We start from the raw sequence: 25,480 nt of genomic DNA, 5'->3' as shown, positions 1-25,480 counted from the left end.
GGAACTGGTAGAAACCCACCTCTGACACAAATGCTCAAAGTTTGTGGGACAGATGGGGTGAATTTGGAAGAACTAATACATAAGGACAAGTATGATAAAGTTGCAATTTCCGAAGCTTGGTAGCAGTGGTGGGATTCAAATAATTTAACAACAGGTTCTCTGCCCTAATAACCATCTGGGTAGGTGGGGCTCGGTGGTCATGTGACTGGGTGGGCGTGGCCAACTCAAGGTCACTCAGGTCGATGGGCCCTTCGACCTAGCTGTTACAATGTAATAAGGGTTAACCGGATAGGCAGTTTTTGTAAGCAGGTCAATAAAGATTAGGTAGAAACAACACTAGAATGTTTCCTTCCTGTCTTCCTTACAGGATTAGCCCTGTAAAGTGGAAAAAAAACACAAAAGGAGATTTCTTCCAACAATTGGTTCTCTGAACTACTTAGAATATACCAACCGGTTCTCCCAAATAGGTGCGAACTGGCTGAATCCCACCACTGCTTGGTAGGATAAAACTCAGGACTTGAATGTACTGATGAAAAGATACAAACTTCAAAAGAAAAGACCCTAACAAAAGAGTCACACTATTTGTAAGAAATCACTACATCTCTCCAGAAATGTAGTTTAGGAAATTAACACTCACCTCTCTCCTAGAATGAAATATTTTAGGAAATATTAAAAAGGCAGAATATTATATTTCCCTGGATAAGAAATGGGGAAACATGTTTTTGGGCAGGAAACAGACTCAATAGCCCCCACCTATTAGCCCTTACCCAACTCACCACATGGCATCTGGGAACTCAACCAAACTTGGAACTCAAAACACAACCTAGAGAGTTGCCCCTGCATGGTCCCGATCAGAATACATTTCTTACACTGGAACATGAAACAGAGAGGTGGGGCCAAACAATATAAAAAAAACCAGCAAGCCCCCTTCTTTTCTTTCTCTTTTCTTCTTCACTCAACATCTGGAAGCAGGTGATCCCCCCTTTTCTGTTCAGGACCTCAAACAATGTGGTCTTGTCCACCATTAAAACCATCTTTCCAAGCAGCCGCCATGTTTCCAGTGTCTTTTTCCCCACGTGGAGCTGAACCCAGAAGGACATTTCTTCCAACAGCACAAAACTGAGAATGAAAGCCTTCTTCCTAGAGGGGGGATGGGGGCAATTGTCTTTTGAGGGGGTCCCAGCTGGACCCATTTTGCATTGCTTGCTGGTGCCCCCGGTTGAGAGACTGCCTCCTGCCAATTACCTCCCTGCGACCAATTAGATCGCATAGATTAGGCCTCCTCCGAGTTCCATCTGCCAGTCAGTGCCGACTGGCAACTACACGGAGGAGAGCCTTTTCAGTAGTAGCTCCGACCCTTTGGAACGATCTCCCCATGGAGATTCGTACCCTCACCACCGTCCAGACCTTCCGCATAGCCCTTAAGACCTGGCTAGCCCGTCAGGCCTGGGGATAAAGCTAATTTGTCCCCACCCGAATGATGAATGAATGTTGCTTACTATTTTACTTCTATGTATTGTTTGTGTCTATTGTCTGTACCCTCCCTTCCTTATTTTATGTAAGCCGCCCTGAGTCCCCTCAGGGAAAAGGGCGGCCTATAAATACTAATAAAATCCAAAATCCAAATCCAAATCCCGGTTGCCCCCTCACCACAGCGGCTTCAGTGAAGGGGTTAAACGAAGAGAGCTTTTCCATTGTGCCTAGAGAGGAGGCAGAAAGGGGGGAAAGGGGGCTGGGAGCCCAGTTTCCATGCTCTTCCGCTCCCCTTCCTAGTCTCCAGCCACTTCTGTGATCCACAGCTACGGAGATCCCCTCGCAGGGGAGTGGCGCTAGGTGGGCAAGGACACTGCAAGAAAGGGATCAGGAGGGAGGATCAGGCTAAATGGGGAGAATCCCCAGATGCAGGAAGGGATCACTCCTTGGGGTAAGGAATGATACGGCTTTTCCCCATCTGCCCTCCTCTCCTTGGGAGTCCTTTACTTGTAAGGTTTTCTGCTCTGTGGAAACTGCTTGCCTTATATAACCATGTAATTTGGAGGGGGGAAAAACAGAAAATTACCAATAAAGGAGAATATTTGTAGCTCAGGTTTGAAATGAGGGGTCCTTGGTGCTCACTGAGCTTACTGGTTTTCTTGCAGGTGTTTAATTACCCAAACTAGGTTAACATCCACAGTGTAGTGAAAATTGGAAAGGGGAGAATGTAATGGAATAACTAGAGGAAGCAGGACAGGCTCAATAGAATGTAAACGGCGGCATTTTATTCCAACAACTCAAGTCTTTTTGGAACTCAAACAAACTGCCTCTTGGGCACACCAGTCTCTCTTCCCCAAAATGCTCTGCAGGCAGTTATTGGAGCTCCCAGGCCTGTCCCTTGACTGGAGAATCTTTTTATCTTTCAATATATGTCACAGAACTCTCTTGATCTTTTTGTAATGATATTTGCAAACACAGCGGAAAGTTTATTTTTCAGTGTAGATTATATAACCCGTGAAAGAACTAAAATTGAAATTGAAAACATCCACAAATAGGGCTGGTCCCTTAAATGGGCAGAGAGAAACAGGGATACAGCAGTTACCAGGAAGTGAACCGGGGCAGGTAAGAGAGGCAGATTCAGGTGGTGCATCTCAAAGCAAGCCCATCCGGACAGGCCAAGCCCACCTGGACGCCATTCAGATGCCACGAGCTTCCTCCTAACACTGTTCAACCCCTTGGAGGGAGCCCCTCCACGCACGATCCCTCTAAATTCAGATCTCTCTGAGTCATCTCTTCCTCCCCTCCACACACTGGGAGGCTGATTCTCCCCAGCAGCCATATTGGTGCCCAACCTTCCGGAAAACACCAGGAGGCCTCACCCTGGGAGCCGGCCTGCACCAAAATGTTGGGCTAAGAGGAAGGAGAGAGACTTGGAGGAAGGATTTTAGGGGGATTGGAGAGCCATTCGCAGAAGCACCAACCAAGGAGGTCCAGCGACTGGATCCACCATGTTTAATGCAAAGTAAATTTACTATCAAGGGCATTCCCTGTATTCTCCCACATACTAAAAGTTCCTTGTCATAGGATACAGGGAAAAGAAAGTATGAACATTCAGATCAACATTTTGCCCCCATAGGGCTCCAGTTTTAAAAAGGACCTTCACTTCGATCTGGCTCAACAACAGTAATTGTGAGAGGGGTTCCAGGACTCCTAGTGGATGGTTAACCACATAAGGAGCAGCTACTAGTGTGCTGCAGCTACAGAAAAAGCCAATGCAGTCCTAGTCTGAATCAACTGATAGTATCAAGGTCACGTGAAGTGTTAATACTGCATTATACTGCGCTGGTAAGACTGCACTGAATATTACATCCAGTTTTGCTCACTATGATACAGAAAAGATTTTGAGGTTCTATGAAGAGTGCAGAGAAGAGCAACAAAGATGATTAGGGGATTGGAGGGTAAAACGTAAGATTAACACTTGCAGGAACTGGATATGTCTAGTCCAGTGGTAGCTAACCTTTTTTGGCTCCCATGCCAAAAGCGGGGGGAGCGCAGGGGGGTCATGCGTGGGCGTGCCACACCCATAATGCTATGCGCACAGGCCAGCATGCATGCATGGGTGACTAGTGCCCCCCTGCTTTTGGCGTGGTTTTTTCACCCTCTCCAAGCTCCATAGGCTTTCTAGGAGCCTGGAGAGGACGACCCCCCCACCCGGAGGCTTCAGGTGCTTCCCTGAAGCCTCCGGAGGGCGAAAACTGGCCCTACGTCCAAACCGGAAGTTCGGGAGTGGTGACTTCCAGTTTGTCTGTAGGACTATTTTTCACCCTCTGGAGCCTTCAGGGAAGCCTCCTGAAGGATCCGCAGGGCAAAAAATGGCCCTAGGAGCAAACCGGAAGTCACCACTCCCAAACTTCCGGTTTGGCCGTAGGGCCACTTTTTAACGTTCCAGAGGCTTCCTTTAATGGCGAAAAATGGCTTCAAAAGAAGGCCGAAGTCAGCGGGCAAGTGCGCACATGCCCGCTGGAGCGGACAGGGCCTTGCGTGCCCCAACAAATGGCTCCACATGCCACCTGTGGCACGCGTGCCGTAGGTTCACCATCACGGGTCTAGTCTAACAGAAAGAAAAAATAGCGGGGACGAAATAGCAATATTTGAGGGGCCGATACAGAAAAGAGGGGGTCGACCTATTTTCCAAAGCAAGACAAGAAGTAACAGACTTATCAAAAAGGAGTCTAATATTAAGGAGAAATGTCCTGTAAGTGAAACCAATTAATCAGTGGAATGGCTTGCCTCCAGAGGTTGTGGGTGCTCCATTTGTTTGGAATGGCCTAAGGTCCACAGGGAGCCAGTGGGACTGGGAAAAAGCCCAAGGGTATTATGTGAGAAAGGCCTGGGGTGTGGGGAGGAAAAGCCTGGTGGGATCCTGTAAGAGAGGAAAAGGCCTGGGGGGAACGAAGAGTTGGGAACCAGAGCAATAGGTGTCTTAGGGGGTGGAGGAGGCCTAGAGATGCCTCTGGGAGAGGGGACCAGCCTGGGCCTGGGCTAAGCCCCCAACACTGAGGCAGCCAGTGTCCTATTTAGCAACTTACACATTCACTTAACGGCTGCATAAGGGAGAGCAGGGGATGGGGTTAGTTAATCAAAGTACGGTCACCATTGCTAAATGCATCCATAAGAGGTAGGCCTCATTATAGTTAAGTCTCGAGGATTACTTGTATGCTGGCTGGTGAATTGTGAGGATCAAAATCTGGTGGACGCCAAGACAGAAGGAAACTCCAAATGTAGGATTTCAATAATCTATATACAAAAAACATCACACAAAGGCCGTTTTGACAAATTACACAAATTCTGTAAAAGAAAATATCCAGTCACCTCTGTTGACCAACACAAAGAGTTAGTTAGCCTTTATCACACTAATTTTTTTCCATTTTTTTCTCCGCACCTAAAATTATAATCCTGAGATATGCCGACTAAAACGAATCAAGCCACAATTCAAATTGTCAATTTCTAACTTACGCTTCCAATGGGGAATCAGAAATGACATTCAAGCCTTCTCTAAACCTGGCAGTGTTTGCCTCATATGGATTACCTTGTGTGCAATAAAAGATGATTTTCGTCTGAAGTACCGTCCACAGATTGGACATCTGAAAGGTTTTTCCCCTGTGTGTAAAACTACATGACTGATAAGACTAGACCTACTACTGAAATCTTTCCCGCAATCCGGACATTCGTATGGTTTCTCTCCTGTGTGAGTCCTTTGGTGTATCACCAGGCTGGAATTCTGACTGAAATGTTTCCCACAATCAGGACATTCAAAGGGTTTTTCTCCTGTGTGAGTCCTTTGGTGTGTCATCAGGTTGGAATTCTGACTGAAACGTTTGCCACAATCAGGACATTCAAAGGGTTTATCTCCAGTGTGAATCCTCTGGTGTGTCGCCAGGTTGGAATTCTGACTGAAACTTCTGCCACAATCAAGACATTCAAAGGGTTTCTCTCCTGTGTGAGTCCTCTGATGGTTTACCAGGTCAGAATTCTGACTGAAACTTTTCCCACAGTCAGGACATTCAAACGGTTTCTCCCCTGTGTGAGTCCTCTGGTGTTTAACCAAATTGGAATTCCAACTGAAACGTTTCCCACAATCAGAACATTCAAAGGGTTTCTCTCCTGTGTGAGTCCTTTGGTGTATTACAAGGCTTGAATTCTGACTGAAACCTTTCCCACAATCAGGACATTCAAAGGGTTTTTCTCCTGTGTGAGTCCTCTGGTGTATCACCAGGTGGGAATTTGCAATGAAACCTTTTCCACAATCAGGACAGTTATATGATTTCTTTCCTGTGTGCATCCTGTAATATACCATCAGGTTGGAATTCTGACTGAAAGTTTTCCAACAATCAGCACATTCAAAGGGTCTTCTCCTTGTGTGAGTCCTCTGATGTATCATCAGGTTGCCATGCTTGGAAAAAGCGTTTACTGCATTGGGAGTAGTTATAGGGCTTCTCTCCTGTGTGGGTCCTTCAATGAACCACAAGGGAGCCGATCTAACTAAATCTTTACTCACATTCGGATAATTTGAATGGCTTTCCCCCAAAAGTGGATCCTCTTATGCATTATCTGTACTTTGCTCTGTGTGCTTTGCCCACAACAGGGACATCTATGGAGCTTTTCCACCACTGAGGTTCTCGAAGGGTTCAAAAATACGTGTGATCTTTTGTTACATGGATCTTTGATTCAAGCTACTGTTTTCTTCCTCATAGGGCAAGGCCTCCATTACTGTCTAAAGATCTGCATTACTGTCTACCTTTTGTGGCTATCCAATTGTCTTTTTCCTCCTCACTCATGTCTAGAGATTTCCCTCTTTTTCTGAATGGAAAAATTAATCTCCTTTGATCTTTATATGTAATCTGTGGTTGAGTTCTGCATACTCTATTTTTTCCAGTTTGAAATTTGTTCTGGATTTTCTCCCCTTTGTCTCTCACCAGCTGGGGAAAGAGAAGAATTGTGTGCTTTCCTGAAGGCTCAATTTGCTTTCATTTTCAAAGATGCTGGTTATTCTCAGTTGTCCAGAGTACTTTTGTTGGTATCCTCTTCATCTGTAAGATTAAAATAAAAGTGTAACTTTAAAATTGTTTCTTTATAAAATGGCTACAGAAGATGTGAAAAAAGTATACATTACAAGTAAAAAGTAAATATGCTTTTAAAATATATATATATCTTTTTATGATTTACATATAAGTATATTGAATACCATCATGGCTTTTCATCTGCCTTAGAAACCAAAGGGAAAGACAAATAACATATATACTACTTACTTACACAGTGCTGGTCTTATACAATTATTTTTGACCAATATATTCATTCTAATACATACATATTTCAGTTCAGATCTACTTAGCCTATTTTTTTTCGTGTTCCGACTTCCACCTCATGTTTCCAGCCACTGTTAAAATCTATTCTGTCATAATATTCTGTTTTTAACTCTAACGTTAGCCTACCCATTTCTCCACATGTTAATATCTTACTTATTATCTCCATTTCTGAAGGGGTATTTTCACTTTTCCATTGCTATGCATACACCATTCTTGCTGGTTATGGGAAGTATTAAGTATATTGACCCTTTGCTATCACCTTCTATTATAATACTTAATAGAAATAATTCTGGCTTGAATTTTATATGTTGTCCAATCATTTTTTCTAGCCACATCTGAATGTGTAGCCAAAATCTCCTTGCTTTTTTACAGGTCCACCACATGTGATAGTATGTGCAATATAGTATTGATTACATTTCCAACATTTTGGGAATGGGTTACTAAACATTTTAGCCAATCTTATAACTTTCAATTAGGAAGAGAAAAAAAAGAACCAGGTCACCCCCTGAAGAGGAAAATATGTAAACACAACAACGGATAGAGTGGATGGAGGGAGGAGTAGAAGGAAAGATAGGAAGGTGAGGAGAAAGGAGAGGAATAGGAGAGAGGGAAAAGCAGAGGAAGAATTGGAGGGAATGTAAGAGTAGGAGAGAGGGGAGGAAAGGGAAGAAGAGTGGAAAGGTAGAGGGGAGGAAGGGGAAGGAGAGAAGGGAAAGGAGAGGAAGGAAGGAAGGAGAGAAGGAAGAGAAGAAAGGGGGGAAGGAAGGAGGGAGGGAAGGAAGGAGGGAAGGAAGGAGGGAAGAAAGGAGAAGGAGAGAAGAAAGGAGGGAAGGAAGGATGGAAGGAAGGAGAGAAGAAGAGTAGAAAGGAGGGAAGGAAGGAGGGAATGCAGGAGAGAAGGAAGGGGGAAGGAAGGAGGAAAGGAAGGAGAGAAGGAGAGAAGAAAGGAGGGAAGGAAGGAGAGAAGGAGAGAAAGGAGAGGGGGGAAGGAGGGAGGGAAGGAAGGAGGGAAGGAAGGAGAGAAGGAGAGAAGAAAGGAGGGAAGGAAGGAGGGAAGGAAGGAAGAAGAAGTAGGATTGTTGTAAGATAAGATGGGTTTATGGGATGGTACCCTTATCAATTTATTATCAGTCCTCACTAATAATTTATCTAATATCATCAATTGTCTATAGATACTCCATACTTTCACATCCTTCACATAACATGATTTTATTTGCAGGGCAGTTATGACCACCACTCCAATTCCACCCCTTGTCCTTTTAATTCTAATCTGGTTTTCAATTCACCTTCTTATTTAATATATTCTTATATATAAAACAATTTTTCCATATTTATAAGGTTTGGGTGTATTAGTGCTTCTAGAGCGGAGCGCCAGACTAGTATATAATTTTGTTGTTTCATTTTATTCCACACTACTAATAATGCATTTGTTATGCAATGCCTTTGAAAGTATTGATGTGATGTGCTTCTCCCATACCAAAGAAATGCATGCCACCCTATTTGAATATCATGACCCTCCAGTAGTAATAATCTCCTATTCCTTAGAGCTATGTACTCTCTTACCCATGTAAATACAGCAGCTGGATGGTATCATTCCCAGACATGCAGACCAAACCCTCCTTCCTCTTTTGATTCTTGCAATAATTTCAATTTAATTCTCAGTTTCTTTCCTTGCCATATAAACTTCTACACTGTTTTGTTCAGGTCTTCAAAATACTCTTACTCTAATTTTATGGGTATGTTTTGAAATAAAAGGAGTATCTTCTGCAGGATGCTCATTTTTATTGCAGCTATTCTGCCCATTAAGAAAAGTTGCAGATTCTTCCATATTTCCATGTCCAATTTAATTTGATTTGTTAGCTTTGTGTAGTTGTTTCCTTTAATTGAAATATTGGAGTAGAATCTTAATGTAGAAGATTCTTAAAGAGAATATAAAGATAAAACCAGAAAGTTTTCTTTTAGTGGATAAAGAACTTGAAAGAAAATGAAACTTTGATGTTATATGTGTTGATGGCATCAAGAATGCTATATGCACAAAAATAGAAGAATATTTTCACTCCCACAATGAATGAATGGCTGCAAAACCTGATGGAGTTAGCAGAGATGGCTAAATTGCTGCTTTGAATAAAGAAAAGAACAGATTTGATTTGAAAATTAATCTTGTTCTTTTGGACTTTGTTCCTGAGATAGAAAAAAAATGAAAGTTTGATTTTGGGTTTTGTTGATTGGGTAAGTTATAGAAGTGGCTAGTTTATATTATCAGATAAATGTAAATAGTTGAGGTTTTATATTATTATTCTACTGCATCAAAAGAGCCAGAAGACAATGCTTTTCTTTTTCCATTCCCCTTTCCCCTACACATTCCTCTCTTCCTCCCATTTTCCATTATTTTTATTTCTTCTTTGCACTTCTGTATCGTATGTTTTGATGAATTAATAAAATATTTGTGTAAAAAACAAATTCTTAGCACTTTAAAGGTTTATTATGAAATATATATAGAAGTGTTGGGGACAGATAATAGAATTGCAGATAGATGCATAAAGAGAAAGTACAAATACACACACCTACAAACACGTTTATATGTGGAAAATCCATGGGTTTCCAGCCTGAAACTGTCCCAAAACCCAAAATGGTTACAGTTAAACCTTCGGTGCTTATTTTAGAGATGTGGGGGCTTTAATTGATAAAATGATGCCTAAAGACTCTGCAAGATTTGAAGCACCAGTTTTGCCACGGAAGTCCTCAGTTCCAAGTAAGGGCAGAAAACACTGTCCACAACCACTCTGGTGACATTCCTATTGAAGCAGTCCTCACTTACTGACTCCATTTGGGGCTGGCACCTGTGTCACTAAGCAGCCCGATCAGGAAGCATGATATCACATGACAATGCCAACTTATATCTGTTCCTCTGCCATTGTTAAGTGAATCACTATGGGGTTTTAAAGGCAATTTCACCTGACTATGGTTGGCAACTTCCTGCTGGCATCCCCACTGATTTTTCTTGACAGGATCTAGCTGGGAAAGTCACAAATGGAGATCCCGAGTGTGGGATGCTAAAACCATAATAAATGTGCACCGGTTGGCAGAACCCAAATTATTGCAACTCATTTTTTTGCCCCTTCATAATCACAGAAATTGCTAACTTGTTCAGGTCACTGAACAAGTGCTACAATGACCATTAATTTGTGGACCAGATGTATGTGTGCCTTTACAGTGTCATTGTAACTTTGAAGGCTGAGGGAAGAAATGGTAAGTGAGGATTACCTATACAGCTGAACATCCCCCCAAAGGTTCTCAAATACATTTTTTAAAAGTGCTGGTTTAAACATAGTTAAACCTGATTAATACAGGGATGAGGCACCAAAAGGAAATACCATGTTTGTTGGCTAGACATAGAAACAAAAAAGCAAAAATCCTAGAAAGATTTCTAGGGATTCCCGATATTATTGACAAAAAAAAAAACAGCCGGTCCATAATAGAATGACAGGGTTGGAAGGGAACTTGGAGATTTTCTAGATCTAGACCAATTCCCTGCTCACTCAGGGAAGCCCATACCATTCCAGTTTCTTCTTAAATGGAACCAATGAAGAAAGAAGCATCCCAGAAGCAAGAAGAAATCTCCTGACAGCGACCAGTGGAACGGCTTCCCTTCCCAAGTTGTGGGTGCTCCTCCTAGGAGACTTGGAAGAAGATATTGGAGAGCCATTTGGTCTAAGTTCTCATGCTTGAGCAGGAGGTTGGACTGCATGATCTCCAAGGTCACATCCAACTGTGTTTGTCTTTCTTCCAGTTGCTTCTCTGCTTCTACGCTGCGGAGGAAATCAAGCAGCCTTTCTTGCTCCCAGCCTCTCCCCCAACCTGTCCTCAACTCACCCTCCAGCTGCTGCTGCTTCGACTCTTGCAGGAGCCCAGAAGCCACTCTGCTTCTCTTCCTCCCGTCAGCGATCCAGTAGATCCTGCACTTCTCTTCCCTCCCTTCTAGCAATGCAGCACTTGATGGTTTTAACACCTTAAAGCTCAATCCCAATGTTGCCCATCTGAGCGCCATCTCCCGATAGGACGAGGTAAAACAGGCTCGTCCCATTTCTACCAAATACTTAAGATTAGGAATGTCTAGCAAGGAATTTGGTCCAAAATTTCTAGGTCCATTCCCTATAGTGAAGATAGTTAACCAATTTACAGTTCAGCTCAGTCTACCCAGAAGTCTAGGGAAATTTGGCCCGGAATTTCATTGTAGCTTGTTGAAACCAGTAAATGGGTCTAGCATAAGAGAATCCACCCAAGCTTTCTCTCCTCCTATAGAGATAGAAGGGGAAACACCATTTATAGTGATAGAAGGGGAAACCCAATCTGAGGGGGAAAAGATTGTAGACTCTAGGTTGAATAGGGTCGCTTGTAGTATTTAGTGCAATGGAAGGGTTACCCTTTGTCTGAAGCCACTTGGGTGAAAAGTGGGAACTTAAAAGTGGAGAAGTTAGTAGATCAATTCCACCACAAGTTTCCCGATAAGCCAAAGGGTCCCCTAGGGGTGGAAGTTGGTGGTTATTTTTTGTATGTTAACTTTTATGTTGTTCTCTTTTCAGGAAACGTTTTTCTTCTGAGGAGAGGCCGCCTGTCAGGCATGCATTTATATTCCTTTTAGAATTTTGGCCTGCCACACTTTCTCTTATTTCATTATGCTGTTTCTTTAAGTATAGTCGATGGGAGGGGGGAATAGAAGGAGTAGGATTGTGGAATGTGTTATTTTCATTCTTTACTAGAAGCCAAGGTCACATTTGTTTCCGCACTTTCACACCTGACCGGAAACAGCTGAGTGGAGACGCCAGTGTGGAAGAAGATTGGAGCATGTGATGGATTGTGGGTGTGGGGACAAGATCATGAACTTTTAACTGGGTGGAATTCTGATGTCATTTCCAGTATTGGAATTCCAGAGTAATGTGCCAACATGTCTGTCTTATTAAATTGGAACCTTAAGGATAGCTCTGCCTTGGATTCTAATTTAATTCTGCATGATATTTGGAATGCAGCCCCCTGCCCAGGAATTGAGATGCTCTGGGAGGGTCCGACGCAGGCCCACCTGCTTACGGGACTATGTCTGTCCAATCCGGGGGGAAGGAGTATTAAGTCCTCGGAGGGGTGACCACACAGCTACACACGAGCCAAGAGCAATTCCTATTGGCTCTGATGCACCGGCAAGCTGGCAGGAGAATCGCAGGCTCCTGATTGGCTATCTGTCGGACAGCCGGAGGTATAAATAGCTGTCAGACAGAGGAAGCCCCGTTCATGCTGTCAGTTTAATTGTTAAAGTTTAAATAGTTATTGCGAATGAGCCTCCTGTTGTTCCTCAGTAGCTTGAGATAAAGCATTCTCCCTCTCCTGTGTGAAAATGACACAGAAGCAACCGCCATTTTGGCCTAGAGGCAGGTGTGACAAAATGGCAGTTGCTTACACAAGTCCATCACATGGCCCAGGGTTAAATTCCAGGCACACTGAAAAAACCCGGCTACTTCCAGGACATAGCCATGTGGCCCTGGGATCCGTGTCCTGGCCTTCTTCACCAATTTGAGGTTCGGAGACCTTGGAAGAGGAGGCTGTGAGGCCTGGTGGGGTGGAAGTCAGGCCTAAGGACTGCGGGGATGCAGCGGGAGGGGGAAGCCTTTGGGGAACCTGTGGGTGAGGAAAAGGCCTGTGGGGAACCTGTGAGGGAGGAGAAGGCCGGTGGGGACCTTGTGGGGAGGGAAAGGCCGGTGGGACTTTGTGGAGGAAAGAAATGCCTAAATGGACCCTATGGGAGAGGTCAAAGCTTCGAGGAATCCTGTGGAGAGGAAAAGGCTTGAGAACCAAAAAAAAAAAAAAAAAATTTAAAAAATCACACAGTACATCTTTATCAAATTTATATTTCCCATTTTCTCTCTCCAATCACAGCTGTATCTCTGTATAAGTATAAACCTTTTTTATGGTCAGAGACCAGCAATACTCATTACTTTTTACAATATGTTAAAAAGTACTGACATTAAAATATAATTAAAAACTATTGAGATTAACAGTGGATAATAACATATATGTTCTCAAATTGTTTCGGTCACTCCCTGGTTTAACTGGGTTAAAAGCTGATAAGTATGGGAGTAAATATAACGGTCCAGAAATTGATAGAGATAATGTCCAAATAATTGATACAAGTTGACAACTATACTTCTATAACCATTTTTTTTTCTTGTGGACATTGTAGCATCACAGAATTTTGCCACTGCATATGTGGTAGCGGGGTTTGTGTCTTGGAGGAGAAAGCCTACATAAAAATTCTTATATTGTGCTTTCAGCTGCTTTAAGTAGTGAGTGTGATCCTCAAAAGGGGCATTTTTACTTTTCCTGTACTCCATATTATATATCCTTTTTAGTTGCATGCAATCTTTATCAAACCATTTTTTTATTCTTTGAAACCGGCCTTTTGGAGTGAGTTCTGTTAATGAGAACCGAATTCAAATTTAAATTTAAATTTTCAAACCACTCTAAGTAAGATCTTCCAAACTTATTCCTTAGTAGAGATGTGCATAGCTCTATGGTTCCTGGGACTAATATCCATTTGATAACTTCATTAGCACTTTTCTCATTCCATTTACCGTATTTTTGGAGTATAAGACGCACTAGAGTATAAGACGCACCAGAGTATAAGACGCACCAAGGTTTTGAAGAGAGAGAAATACAGTAGGGAGGGAGGGAGAGTGAGAGAGTGTAGGAAGTTAAGTAGAGGGATAGAGAGAAAGAAAGAGAGAGAGGGGGGGAGGGAGAGAGAAAGAGAGAGAGAGAGAGAAATACAGTAGATACAGTGGGGCAAAAACGTATTTAGTCAGCCACCAATTGTGCAAGTTCTCCCACTTAAAAAGGTGAGAGAGGCCTGTAATTGAGGCCTGTAAGAGCCGAGGTGGCGCAGTGGTTAGAGTGCTGTAATGCAGCCACTTCAGCTGACTGCTAGCTGCAGTTTGGCAGTTCAAATCTCAACGGCTCAGGGTTGACTCAGCCTTCCATCCTTCCGAGGTGGGTAAAATGAGGACCCAGACTGTGGGGGCGATATGCTGACTCTGTAAACCGCTTAGAGAGGGCTGAAAGCCCTATGAAGCGGTATATAAGTCTAACTGCTATTGCTATTGCTATTGACATCATAGGTAGACCTCAACTATGAGAGACAAAATGGGAAAACAAATCCAGACAATGATTTGTTTTGTGACAGTGATACACATTTAAATTGCAAGGATGTATTACCTAATATCACAATACCCCCTTTAGCTCTCCCCCAAAACTTCCTTGGGACAGCCAGGATTGAGTTAACCCAATAACCATCTAACTGAATCTCTGCGGGGGCCCAGGTTTCCTGTAAGAATAAGATGTCAAATTGTGATATATAGTCAAAAAAGAATTGGACAGACCAACCCACTACATTCCAGGTTATAAGGGAAAGTGGGTCATCTTTTGCAGCTCATCAGGAAATTTGATTTATACAAAGAGAGGTTCTCTGGTTGTTGCCATGGATTGAAGTGTCATCACGCACAGAATTGGACTTCTCTAAAAGCAGGGGTGTCCCATCTAAGTCCTGTGTATTCTCCTGAGGAACTTGATCAGGGTAAGAGGTTTTAGCACCAGCTAACAGAGCTTGCCATTCCGATACCTCTTCTCTGGGTGTAGAGCAAGGAGTTATTATGTCGTACATCATTCTTTGAGATGGTGGCTCTGACATGGGTCGTCTCTCAGTTTCTTGGGTTGGTGCTGAAGGTGTCATGGGATATTCACACAGGTATGAAAGCATCTCCATCTCTACTGGGACCTCTAATTGCCCCTTTGGATCTTGGCTTGTATTTTCCATGATGGAAAATACCTCGTTCATGCCTCGTCCTCTGGAGGAGAAGTGAGAGGCTCAATTATTGGGGAGACCAGATCTATAAGCAGCTCTGCTGTGTCCATTGTGACCAATAAGAATTTCTTTAAATTTTCTAACTTGAATAATATATTGTATTTTTCTTTCCTTGGGATAGCACCAAAGCATTAATGAGACAAGTTTCCGTGATGTTGATTCACTGTCTTTCTCTCTCTTTCCCAAGGTTGAAAATGAGGATGAGACAGCCACCTTGGGAGCTCTCATGTTAACAATTTACGGAGTAACCCTTTCCTCACCGAATAGTCTGATGGGAAAGATTTGAAAGGAGGCTAAATGTGCCTTCATCTTGAATAGCATCTGTGGTATGGTGGGCTGTTTGAAAGACAGGAGAATCCGCTTCCAATTTGGGGCCTCAGGGAGCCACTTCATGGAGATCAGATCCCTGTGACATTGAAGAAGCTGGCTTAGGGAATTTAGTATTGCACTTCTGGTATTCCAACATCCGTAATTAAGTCCGTACATATTAATTCTAAAAGCAATCCATTTTGTTTGTAGTGAGCGATGTGATTGTTGTAATTGGGGTGGGGGATGCTTTCCTGATTTTTTGCGCAGCTTCTCTATTATTGCATTTCCCTTTCGTTGCCTTGTCTGTGGAGGGACTGTTTTTCTGAGTGGACTGGCACTTTTTATCCGACTCTTTAACTGTTTCTCTGGCTCTTTGCTCTTTTACTCTTCCTTATCCTGCGTATGGGAGTTAATCAAGTCTTCTGTAATAACTTTAGTGGGGGTGCCTGGAGCCCGATATTGTACTTGAAGAAAAACAGCTAAGTCTTTTTTTCAATGTCTCGAAATCGTGTTGGATGGCAATTAGTTCTTTGAATATTGAAACCACCGTTTGCACTATGAGAAGGCATTGCTTTGCCTAAACTCCGTTGAATTTTCCCAAGGTAAACTCTCTGTACTCTGAATTATCTGGTTGTTCTTTGCCTTTTTAGCCTTTAACTAAGAATCCATACAGGATGTAATTGGACTAGTTGTTTGTGAGAAGGGCTGGCTTTCAGTTTGTTCCCCCCTCCCGAAGGTCGGGAAAGTTTAGTAACTGCTGTTTTGCCAAGTCTTTTTGCAGGTCCCATTCTAATCTCTCCAGATTGTTGAGAAGGGTGGGGAAGTTAGTTTTACTTACAGATCTCTTGCCAACAAAATGCTCCTCAATTCTTGGTTGTTTTGCTGTTTTCACTGGAGGGAGAGATCCCGGGCTGGTGCCATGGCGTTTCTTTCTTTTTCCCATGCCTATTTAATCCTCGGCAGCAACAAAAAGTTTTGTCTGTGCTATGGTCTACGCTGTTATCTCCACCAAAGAATGTTAATTAAATAAAAAGAATCCAATGAGAGTACAAAAAATTGATAAAATAAAACCAGGAGGTGCTACTGTAAACATGCTCCAACTGCACTAGCTGCAGCTCTGCCCCCTCCCAGCTGTACCTCTGGGATATTTTTCAATAAAATGAATCAGGACAGAACTTAAATAGTCAATTTTTCACCTTTACTTCCAATGATAGATTAGAAATAAAATTTAAGCCTTCTCTAAACTCATCAATTCTTGCCTAATGTGGATTTCCTTGACTTTCTCTCCTGTGTGTAAGTGAAACTATTTTCACAATCTGGACACTCGTATGGCTTCACTCCTGTATCAGTCCTCTGGTATATCAGTAGATCAGAATTCTGACTGAAATGTTTTCTACAATCTGAATACTCATATCGTTTCTCTCATGTGAGCGCACTGGTGTTTCACCAATTTGGAATTCTCACTGAAACGTTTCCCACAATCAAGACATTCAAAGGGTTTCTCCACTGTGTGAGTCCTCTGATGAATCACCAGGCTTATATTCTGACTGAAACGTTTCCCACAATCAGGACATTCAAAGGGTTTCTCTCCTGTGTGAGTCCTTTGGTGGTTCAACAGACAATAATTCTCACTGAAACGTTTCCCACAATCAGGACATTCAAAGAATTCAAAGATCTCTTGTGTGAGTCCTCTGGTGTCTCAGAAGGCTGGAACTCAGACTGAAACATTTCCCACAATCAGGACATTCAAAGGGTTTCTCTCCTGTGTGAGTCCTCTGGTGGTCCACCAGCTTAGAATTCCGAGTGAAACATTTCCCACAATCTGAACATTGAAAGGGTTTCATCACTCCTGTGTGCGTCCTTTTGTGTGTCGTCGGGTTGGAATTCCGACTGAAACATTTCCCACAATCAGGACATTCAAAGGGTTTCTCTCCTGTGTGAATAGTCTGATGATTCACCAAGCTGGAATTATGACTGAACCCTATCCCACAAACAGGACATTCAAAGAGTTTCTCTCCTGTGTGAGTCCTCTGGTGGGTCATCAGTTCACAATTCTGACTGAAACGTGTCCCACAATAAGTGCATTCAAAGTGTTTCTCCTCTGTATGAGTCCTCTGGTGTTTCAGAAGGCTGGAACTCAGACTAAAATATTTCCCACAATCAGGACATTCAAAGGGTTTTTCTCCTGTGTGAGTCCTCTGGTGTGCCACCACCAGCTTAGAATTCCGAGTGAAACATTTCCACAATCTGAACATTCAAAGGGTTTCTCTCCTGTGTGAATTGTCTGATGATTCACCAAGCTGGATTTATGACGGAACCCTATTCCACAAACAGGACATTCAAAGAGTTTCTCTCCTGTGTGAGTCCTCTGGTGTATCACCAGCTGAGAATTTGTAATGAAACTTTTACCACAATCAAGACAGTTATTTGATTTCTTTCCTGTGTGCGTCCTCCAATGTACCACCAGGTTGGAATACTGACGGAAAGTTTTCAAACAATCAGCACATTCAATTGTTTTCCCATGTGAATTCTCCGATGTATCATCAACTTGTCATGCTTGCAAAAGCATTTACTGCATTGGGAGTAGTTATAGGGCTTGTCTCCTGTGTGGGTCCTTCGATTAACCACAAGGCAGCTGATCTAACTAAATATTTTCCCACATTCAGGTAATTGGTCTACGCTGTATCTCCACCAAAGAATGTTAATTAAATAAAAAGGATCCAATGAGAGTACAAAAAATTGATAAAATAAAACCAGGAGGCGCTACTGTAAACATGCTCCGACTGCACTAGCTGCAGCTCTGCCCCCTCCCAGCTGTACCTCTGGGATATTTTTCAATAAAATGAATCAGGACAGAACTTAAATAGTCAATTTTTCACCTTTACTTCCAATGATAGATTAGAAATAAAATTTAAGCCTTCTCTAAACTCATCAATTCTTGCCTAATGTGGATTTCCTTGACTTTCTCTCCTGTGTGTAAGTGAAACTATTTCCACAATCTGGACACTCGTATGGCTTCACTCCTGTATCAGTCCTCTGGTATATCAGTAGATCAGAATTCCGACTGAAATGTTTTCTACAATCTGAATACTCATATTGTTTCTCTCATGTGAGCGCACTGGTGTTTCACCAATTTGGAATTCTCACTGAAATGTTTCCCACACTGTAGACATTCATATGGTTTCTCCCCTGAATGTGTCCTCTGGTGTTTCACCATGATGGAATTACGACTGAAACGTTTCCCACAATCAAGACATTCAAAGGGTTTCTCCACGGTGTGAGTCCTCTGATGAATCACCAGGCTTGAATTCTGACTGAAACGTTTCCCACAATCAGGACATTCAAAGTGTTTCTCCCCTGTCTGAGTCCTCTGATGAATCACCAGGCTTATATTCTGACTGAAACGTTTCCCACAATCAGGACATTCAAAGAATTAAAAGATCTCTAGGAAGAAGGCGGGGCTTAGCAGTGAGAAGACGGAGTTTCAGGCTATTCCTGAAATCCCCTATTCCGAAGGAATTTGGACGGGTCGTTTTCGATCCTAGCTGTCCCGAAGAGACAGTGAAGGTTTGGGGAGATCCAGTGACCTCAGAGACGTTCGCAGGTCTCGGGGGGGGGGCTTGGAATTCAACCCCTTTTGCCAGCTCCTTCTGGATTAGCTGTATGCTAACCGAAACTGCAGGTTGCCCCTAAGAATGGTAGAAGTGATTTCAACTGGTAAGCTGATTTTATTACTCAAAGAGAGACGGTCCGCACTAAGATCTAAGCTAATTAAAACCAAAGAACAGAAGAATCTAGCGACGAATTGTTTTTTTTTTAATGGATTTATGGCCGGTGGTTACCCTATTTCTTAAATGTTTTAAAGATCTACTTTAATATTTTCTCTGACTCTCTTTAAGTGGGCTGTAAATTAACTTACTATAAATTGGCTTTTTACGATCTGACACTTGTATTGCTTGACTGTGTTGGTCTAAGATCAGATAAGATCGCACAGCTCCCAGTGTGTTTTTACTTGCAAATATTTTAGACTGCGTCACAACATGGCGTCGATATATACTCCGAAAAGTTCGTTTCAAATGTTTTTCTCTGCATTTCAAAAGTTGTTTGACTCATATGAAAGATTTGAAAAAAAAATTGGACCATTTGATATTAAAATATGAAGAAAAAAGTGAGAACATTGAATGTTTGAATGTTCTTGAAATACAAATGAAGAATGTGGGAAATGAAGCCTGTCAACTTGCTGACATGCAGGGCGTCTGGGTTATTTCGGAGGGAGAAAGAGATGCAGCCATACAGAAGATTTATTTTAAAAGACAGAGCGCAGGAGGAATGAGAAGCATTAAAGAATCTACACTTTATGAAACATCATTTGCAGAATTTTTAATTCCACCCTTGAGAATTAAAAACAAATTGAAAAGTTTAACAAGCCTGGGACAACGTTATTATTTCATCAGAGGCATCCTGAGTAAAAAGGTGTGAAGATATCCCTGTTTGGACTTGCTTATAAAAACATTTGGTAAATCTGTTCGACGAATGGCAATAGGATTGAGAAGGTTTTGTTATTGGAGAGACATAGGCTGATAGATGGAAGAATACAATTTGAAATTAGCTAAATCTAATTATTCTTATTTGTAATAGATATGGCTGAATAATAATTGATATTGATAGTAATGTATATAATGTGGAGTTGATATGATAAATAATAATTGGATATGAGAAGGGAAGGTTGGAAATATTTTTGGACCATATACAAAGGTTATTAATCACAATAATTGTTACTATTAAAAAATAAAATAAAGTATATACAGTTAAATGTTAACTAATATGGGGAAAATGTTACGATATACGATATAATTACATAAAGAAGGAGAATGATAATAAACTACATTGCATGGAAGATGGAATTTTTGGTATTAAATATTATGGATGTTCAGCTAAAACAGGATATGTGGATTTGATGTTAATAGAGGATTTTACAAACAAGTAAATGAGATGTCAGCATGTGGCTATGGACTAAACCTTTGGCATAGTTAAGGATGAAGGATGTTTAAATAACTGTAGTCAACTAAAAGTGGAGGTATAATGATGTCAATACGGTAAACATATGAGTTAAGATATTTGAATTAATATGAATTATGATATGAATTAATTATAATATGAATTAATGGAAGAGATGCACCAAAACATGTTGTAACCAGCTGTTATACTTTTTATATATATATATACCTGTTACCCCTTTTTTTGTTGTTTTTCTTTTGTTTTTTCTTTTCTTTTCTTTTTCTTCGATTTTTTCTTTCCCCACTGGTGTGGGCATGTATTGTTTAAGAAACAAAAATTATTATTATCATTATCTTTTTTTAAAAATAATAATTATAATCAAATGAAAATGGATATATGATGATGGTGACATGTATGAATATTTGAGTTAAAATGCTCGAGTTAACATGAACTATGTTTCTTGACTGTGGAAGAGATGCGCAAAAGCTATTTGTAACCAACTGATACACTTTCTATAGCATGTAAAGAAGGATGTTGTATTTGTTTTAAATTAAAAATTAAAAAAACTTTAATAAAAAACAAAGAATTCAAAGATCTCTTGTGTGAGTCCTCTGGTGTCTCAGAAAGCTGAAACTCAGACTGAAACATTTCCCACAATCAGGACATTCAAAGGGTTTCTCTCCTGTGTGAGTCCTCTGGTGTTCCACCAGCTTAGAATTCCAAGGAAAACCTTTCCCACAATCTGAACATTGAAAAGGTTTCACTCCTATGTGAATCCTTTTGTGTGTCGCCAGGTTGGAACTCCGACTGAAACATTTCCCACAATCAGGACATTCAAAGGGTTTCTCTCCTGTGTGAATAGTCTGATGATTCACCAAGCTGGAATTATGACTGAACCCTATCCCACAAACAGGACATTCAAACGGTTTCTCCTCTGTATGAGTCCTCTGGTGTTTCAGAAGGCTGGAACTCATAGTAAAATATTTCCCACAATCAGGACATTTAAAGGGTTTTTCTCCTGTGTGAGTCCTCTGGTGTTCCACCAGCCTGTAATTCTGACTGAATCGTTTCCCACAATCAGGACATTCAAAGGGTTTCTCTCCTGTGTGAGTCCTCTGGTGTGCCACCAGCTTAGAATTCCGACTGAAACATTTCCCACAATCAGGACATTCAAAGGGTTTCTCTCCTGTGTGAATAGTCTGATGATTCACCAAGCTGGATTTATGACGGAACCCTATCCCACAAACAGGACATTCAAAGGGTTTCTCTCCTGTGTGAGTCCTCTGGTGTATCACCAGATGAGAATTTGTAATGAAACATTTACCACAATCAAGACAGTTATATGATTTCTTTCCTGTGTGCATCCTCCAATGTACCACTAGGGTGGAATTCAGACGGAAAGTTTTCAAACTATCAGCACATTCAATTGTTTTCCCGTGTGAATTCTCCGATGTATCATCAAGTTGTCCTGCTTGCAAAAGCATTTACTGCATTGGGAGTAGTTATAGGGCTTGTCTCCTGTGTGGGTCCTTCGATTAACCACAAGGCAGCTGATCTAACTAAATATTTTCCCACATTCAGGTAATTTGTATGACTTTCCTACAGTGTGGATCCTCTTATGCATAATATGTGATTTGCTATGAATGCTTTTCCCACAACAGGCACATCTATGGAGCTTTTCCACCCTTGAGGTTCTCGAAGGGTTCAAAATACGTGTGATCTTTTGTTGCATGGAGCTTTGATTCAAGCTACTGTTTTCTTCCTCGCTGGGCAAGGCCTGCATTACTGTCTACATTTTGGCTCAATTTGCTCTAATTTTCAAAGTTGCTGGTTATTCCTAGTTGTCCGGAGTGCTCTTATTAGTATCCTCTTCATCTGTAAGATTTAAATAAAAGTGTAAGTTTAAAATCATTATAAAATGGTTGCAGAAGATGTGAACAAAGTATATATTACAAGTAAAAAGCCAATGTACCAAAAGGCTGAAATAGCTTCTAATGTTAGTTATGATTCATTTGACACATTGGAGATTATAGTGATACAAGTTCAAATATACATTGAATCATAAAATACACTTTAAATATTATAACTGAAACTAAATTTAAACAATGGACATCTCTAGGTTTATATGGCAAGGGGAAAAACGCAAAATTAAACATAAATTATTACAAGGTGATAAGGATAGTGGTTTGAGTTGACCAGATTTGAAATTGTACTTTGATGCTTGTTGTTTTCTGGCAAAAAGAGTGAGGGACTCTCCAAAATAAGAGCTTCCTTGAGCTTGACGGGCATGAATAAAGCATTTGATGGCAAAGCTTTTTATGGTATGATACGGTTAAAGCAACTGTTGATTGTAGTCATCATTTTTTACTCTTTGGTGTCTCCCCAGGAACTTTTTTAAGAAAAGAAAGGGTGGCAAAACAGGATTGGTTGACTTATGGTTAAATAATATTGTTCAATTATCGTGCCCCTATCCGCAAATATACAAGTTGGAATCAGAAGGATGTTTGCCATTGATTTCTATATTTACAATTGAAAGAAAGATTTGAACTAGAGAAAAAGAGCAATGGATGGAATTTCGTGAATAATGAAATGGAAGTGAATGGTTGAACATATTATTACTAAGATTTATAAACTGCTATTGAAATTGAATGTCAGCCCTGGGGCCCTTCTTTTCTTTTGGATCTTTAGGGCTGCCACATTTAGTGCCTGGACAATCGAGAGGGGGATTGTGAGATGGTTGAGAATTATAGCCATAACAGCATCTTTTCTCTGGGAGTCAAGGACGTTCAGCCTGCACATGGATAGGCATGATGGGGGGGATGTCTCCACTTGGGTAGGTGGAGTGATTGGATCATGTGATGGACAAGTGGGTGCAGGAGATGGAACTCTGACTTTTTTTGAATGTGGAAAACCAGAAGCTTACAGATTCGGGTTTTCCCAGATGTGCCAATATGACATCTTCAATAGATTGGAACTTTGAGGAATTGCCTGCATTGGAGTCTTCATTGGTTGAAGGTTTTACTTGGAACCCTGACATTGAACTTGCAGAATGAGTAAGTAAAGCATTGTACAATTCAGTGGGCAAAGAACTTTGGATGTAATATAATACTTGAACAATGGAAGGATATAACAGAATTAAAGATAAAAGGGACTTTGGAGATCTTCTAGTCCAACCCCCTGCTCAAGCACCAAGCTCTATACCAAATATAGAGCTGTGGAAAATCCATCTGTTTTTTACCTGAAAGCTGCCCAAATTCCAAAATGGTTACAGTCAAACCTTTGGTGCTAATTTTAGAGATGTGGGGGCTTTAATTGATAAAATGATGCCTAAAGATTCTGCATGATTTGAAGCACCAGTTTTGCCATGGAAGTCCTCAGTTCCAAGTAAGGGCAGAAAACACTGTCCACAACCACACTGGTGACATTCCTATTGAAGCAGTCCTCACTTATTGATTCCATTTGGGAAAGGCATCTCTGTCACTAAGCAGCCAGATCAGGAAGCATGATATCATAGGACAGTGCCAACTTACATCTCTTCCTCTGCAGTTGTTAAGCGAATCACTGTGGGGTATTAAAGACAATTTCACCTGATTGTGACTGGCAACTTCCTGCTGGCATCACTACTGATTTTGCTTGACAAGGGCCTAGCTGAGAAGGTCACAAATGGGGATCCCAAGTGTGGGATGCTGAAACCATCATAAATGTGCATCAGTTGACAGAACCCAAATTGTTCTTGCACCTTCATAACCACAGGAACTGCTGACTTGTTGAGGTCACTGAACAAGCGCTACAATCAGCACTAATTTGTGGAGCAAATGTATATGTGCCATTGCAACAGTGCCACTGAAGGCTCAGGGAACAAATGGTAAGTTAGGACTACCTATACAGCTGAACATCCCAAAGGTTCTGAAACCATTTTTTTTAAAAAATGCTGTTTTAAACACAAGTAATCCAGTTTTATACATGGATGAGGCACCAATAGGCAAATGCCACCCTTATTGGCTAGACATGGAAACAAAAACAAAAAAGGAAAAATCCCCAGTGATTTCTGGGGATTTCCAATATTATTGCCAAAAATCCAGCAGGTCCATATCAGAACAACAGAGTTGCAAGGGATCTTGGAGATCTTCTAGATTTAGACACTAGACCAGTGATGGCTAACATTTTTCCCATCATGTGACAAAACTCAGGGGAGTTCAAGGGGTTCGTGAGTGGCCATGGCCACACCCATAATTCTATGAGCACAACCCCCGATCTCCCTCTTGCTTTTGCCATGTGATGCACCCATTTTTCGCCCCCCCCCCCCCAGGCTCCAGAGGCTTTCTCAGGACCTGGGGAGGGCGAAAATGGCCTCCACTCCTCCCTGAGGCTTTATTTTCGGTGGTTTTTTGCCCTCAGAAGTTTCTCTACCCTCCACCAGGCTGAAGTAAGCTGACAGGACAATGCCTCATGTGTCCTAACAAATGGCTCCGCATGCAACCTGTGACACGGGTGCCATAAGTTCACTATCACGGCCGTAGACTAATTCACTGCTAGGTCAGGAGAGCCCATACCAATCTGGATAAATGGCTGTGCAGTTGCTTCTTAGAGGTTTCTGAGGAACCTGACAACTCTGTCATGCAAGAGATAATTAGAGGCTCAGCTATACTGGATTTAATACTTATGAACAGGAAGGTTCCTTTGAAGAAAAGACACGAAAGAGCAACAAACATGACCCGGGGCTTGGAAGGAGATACTGGAGAGCCATTTGCTGAAATGGTCTATGTTCTCGTGCTTGAGCAGGTGGTCGGACTGCATGATCGCTAAGATCACATCCAACTGCCTTTGTCTTTCTTCCAGTTGCTTCTCTGCTTCTACGCTGCGGAGAAAATCAAGCAGCCTTTCTTGCTCCCAGCCTCTCCCCCAACCTGCCCTCAACTCACCCACCAGCTGCTGCTGCTTCGACTCTTGCAGGAGCCCAGAAACCACTCGGCTTTTCTTCCTCCCGCCACGGATCCTCTAGATCCTGCACTTCTCTCCCTTCCTATCTAGCAATGCTGCACTTGATGGTTTTAACTCCTTAACGCTCAACCCCAGATGCCTCCACGGCTTTCTAGGCGCCAATGTTGCCCATTTGACTGCCATCTCCCGATAGGAGGAGGTAAAGCAGGCTCGTCCCGTCTCTGCCTATGAAGGCGTTTTTAAGAGGTTTGCATGGATTACATGCCATCAAGTCATTTTCCACTCCTACCAACCGACCTTTGCAACCGATGCAAGTGAAATAGTGAAAGGTGACACTTGTGAAGATTATCTACAGGCTGAGCCCTAAACCTTCATGAAGTTCTTACAGCATAAGAGTCGGAAGGGATCAATTCTCCAAGCAGGGATCCCTGTGCTACTTCGCACAAATGGCTCTCCAGTCTCTTCTTAAAAAGCTCCTCGGATGGAG

General features: G+C 41.8%; 2 protein-coding genes across 3 annotated transcripts; both read right to left on the bottom strand.

Moving 5' to 3' along the window:
- Window positions 1–3,830: 3,830 nt before the first annotated feature.
- LOC116523850 (zinc finger protein 239-like) lies at window positions 3,831–25,055 on the bottom strand. 2 transcript variants are annotated; one of them, XM_032238939.1, is made up of 2 exons: window positions 24,975–25,055; window positions 3,831–6,563 (listed from the first exon to the last, which is right to left on the bottom strand). In XM_032238939.1, exon 2 carries the CDS (start codon window positions 5,912–5,914, stop codon window positions 5,018–5,020), a length of 897 nt encoding a protein of 298 aa, XP_032094830.1. In that variant the 5' UTR covers window positions 5,915–6,563; window positions 24,975–25,055; the 3' UTR covers window positions 3,831–5,017. The 2 variants fall into 2 exon arrangements, with proteins under 2 accessions (XP_032094830.1, XP_032094831.1); XM_032238940.1 differs by lacking the exon at window positions 24,975–25,055 and adding an exon at window positions 10,713–10,801.
- LOC116502457 (zinc finger protein 391-like) lies at window positions 14,317–25,060 on the bottom strand. The gene is made up of 6 exons (XM_032208346.1): window positions 24,979–25,060; window positions 20,687–21,927; window positions 17,268–17,373; window positions 17,105–17,196; window positions 15,006–15,081; window positions 14,317–14,728 (listed from the first exon to the last, which is right to left on the bottom strand). Exons 2-6 carry the CDS (start codon window positions 21,534–21,536, stop codon window positions 14,317–14,319), a joined length of 1,536 nt encoding a protein of 511 aa, XP_032064237.1. The 5' UTR covers window positions 21,537–21,927; window positions 24,979–25,060.
- Between the last annotated feature and the right edge of the window lie 420 nt (window positions 25,061–25,480).

This window comes from Thamnophis elegans, chromosome 2 (genome assembly GCF_009769535.1).
Source record: "Thamnophis elegans isolate rThaEle1 chromosome 2, rThaEle1.pri, whole genome shotgun sequence".
Lineage (NCBI taxonomy): Eukaryota > Metazoa > Chordata > Lepidosauria > Squamata > Colubridae > Thamnophis > Thamnophis elegans.
Note: the sequence above shows the minus strand (reverse complement) of the source record. Positions and strands in the feature narration are given on the sequence as shown.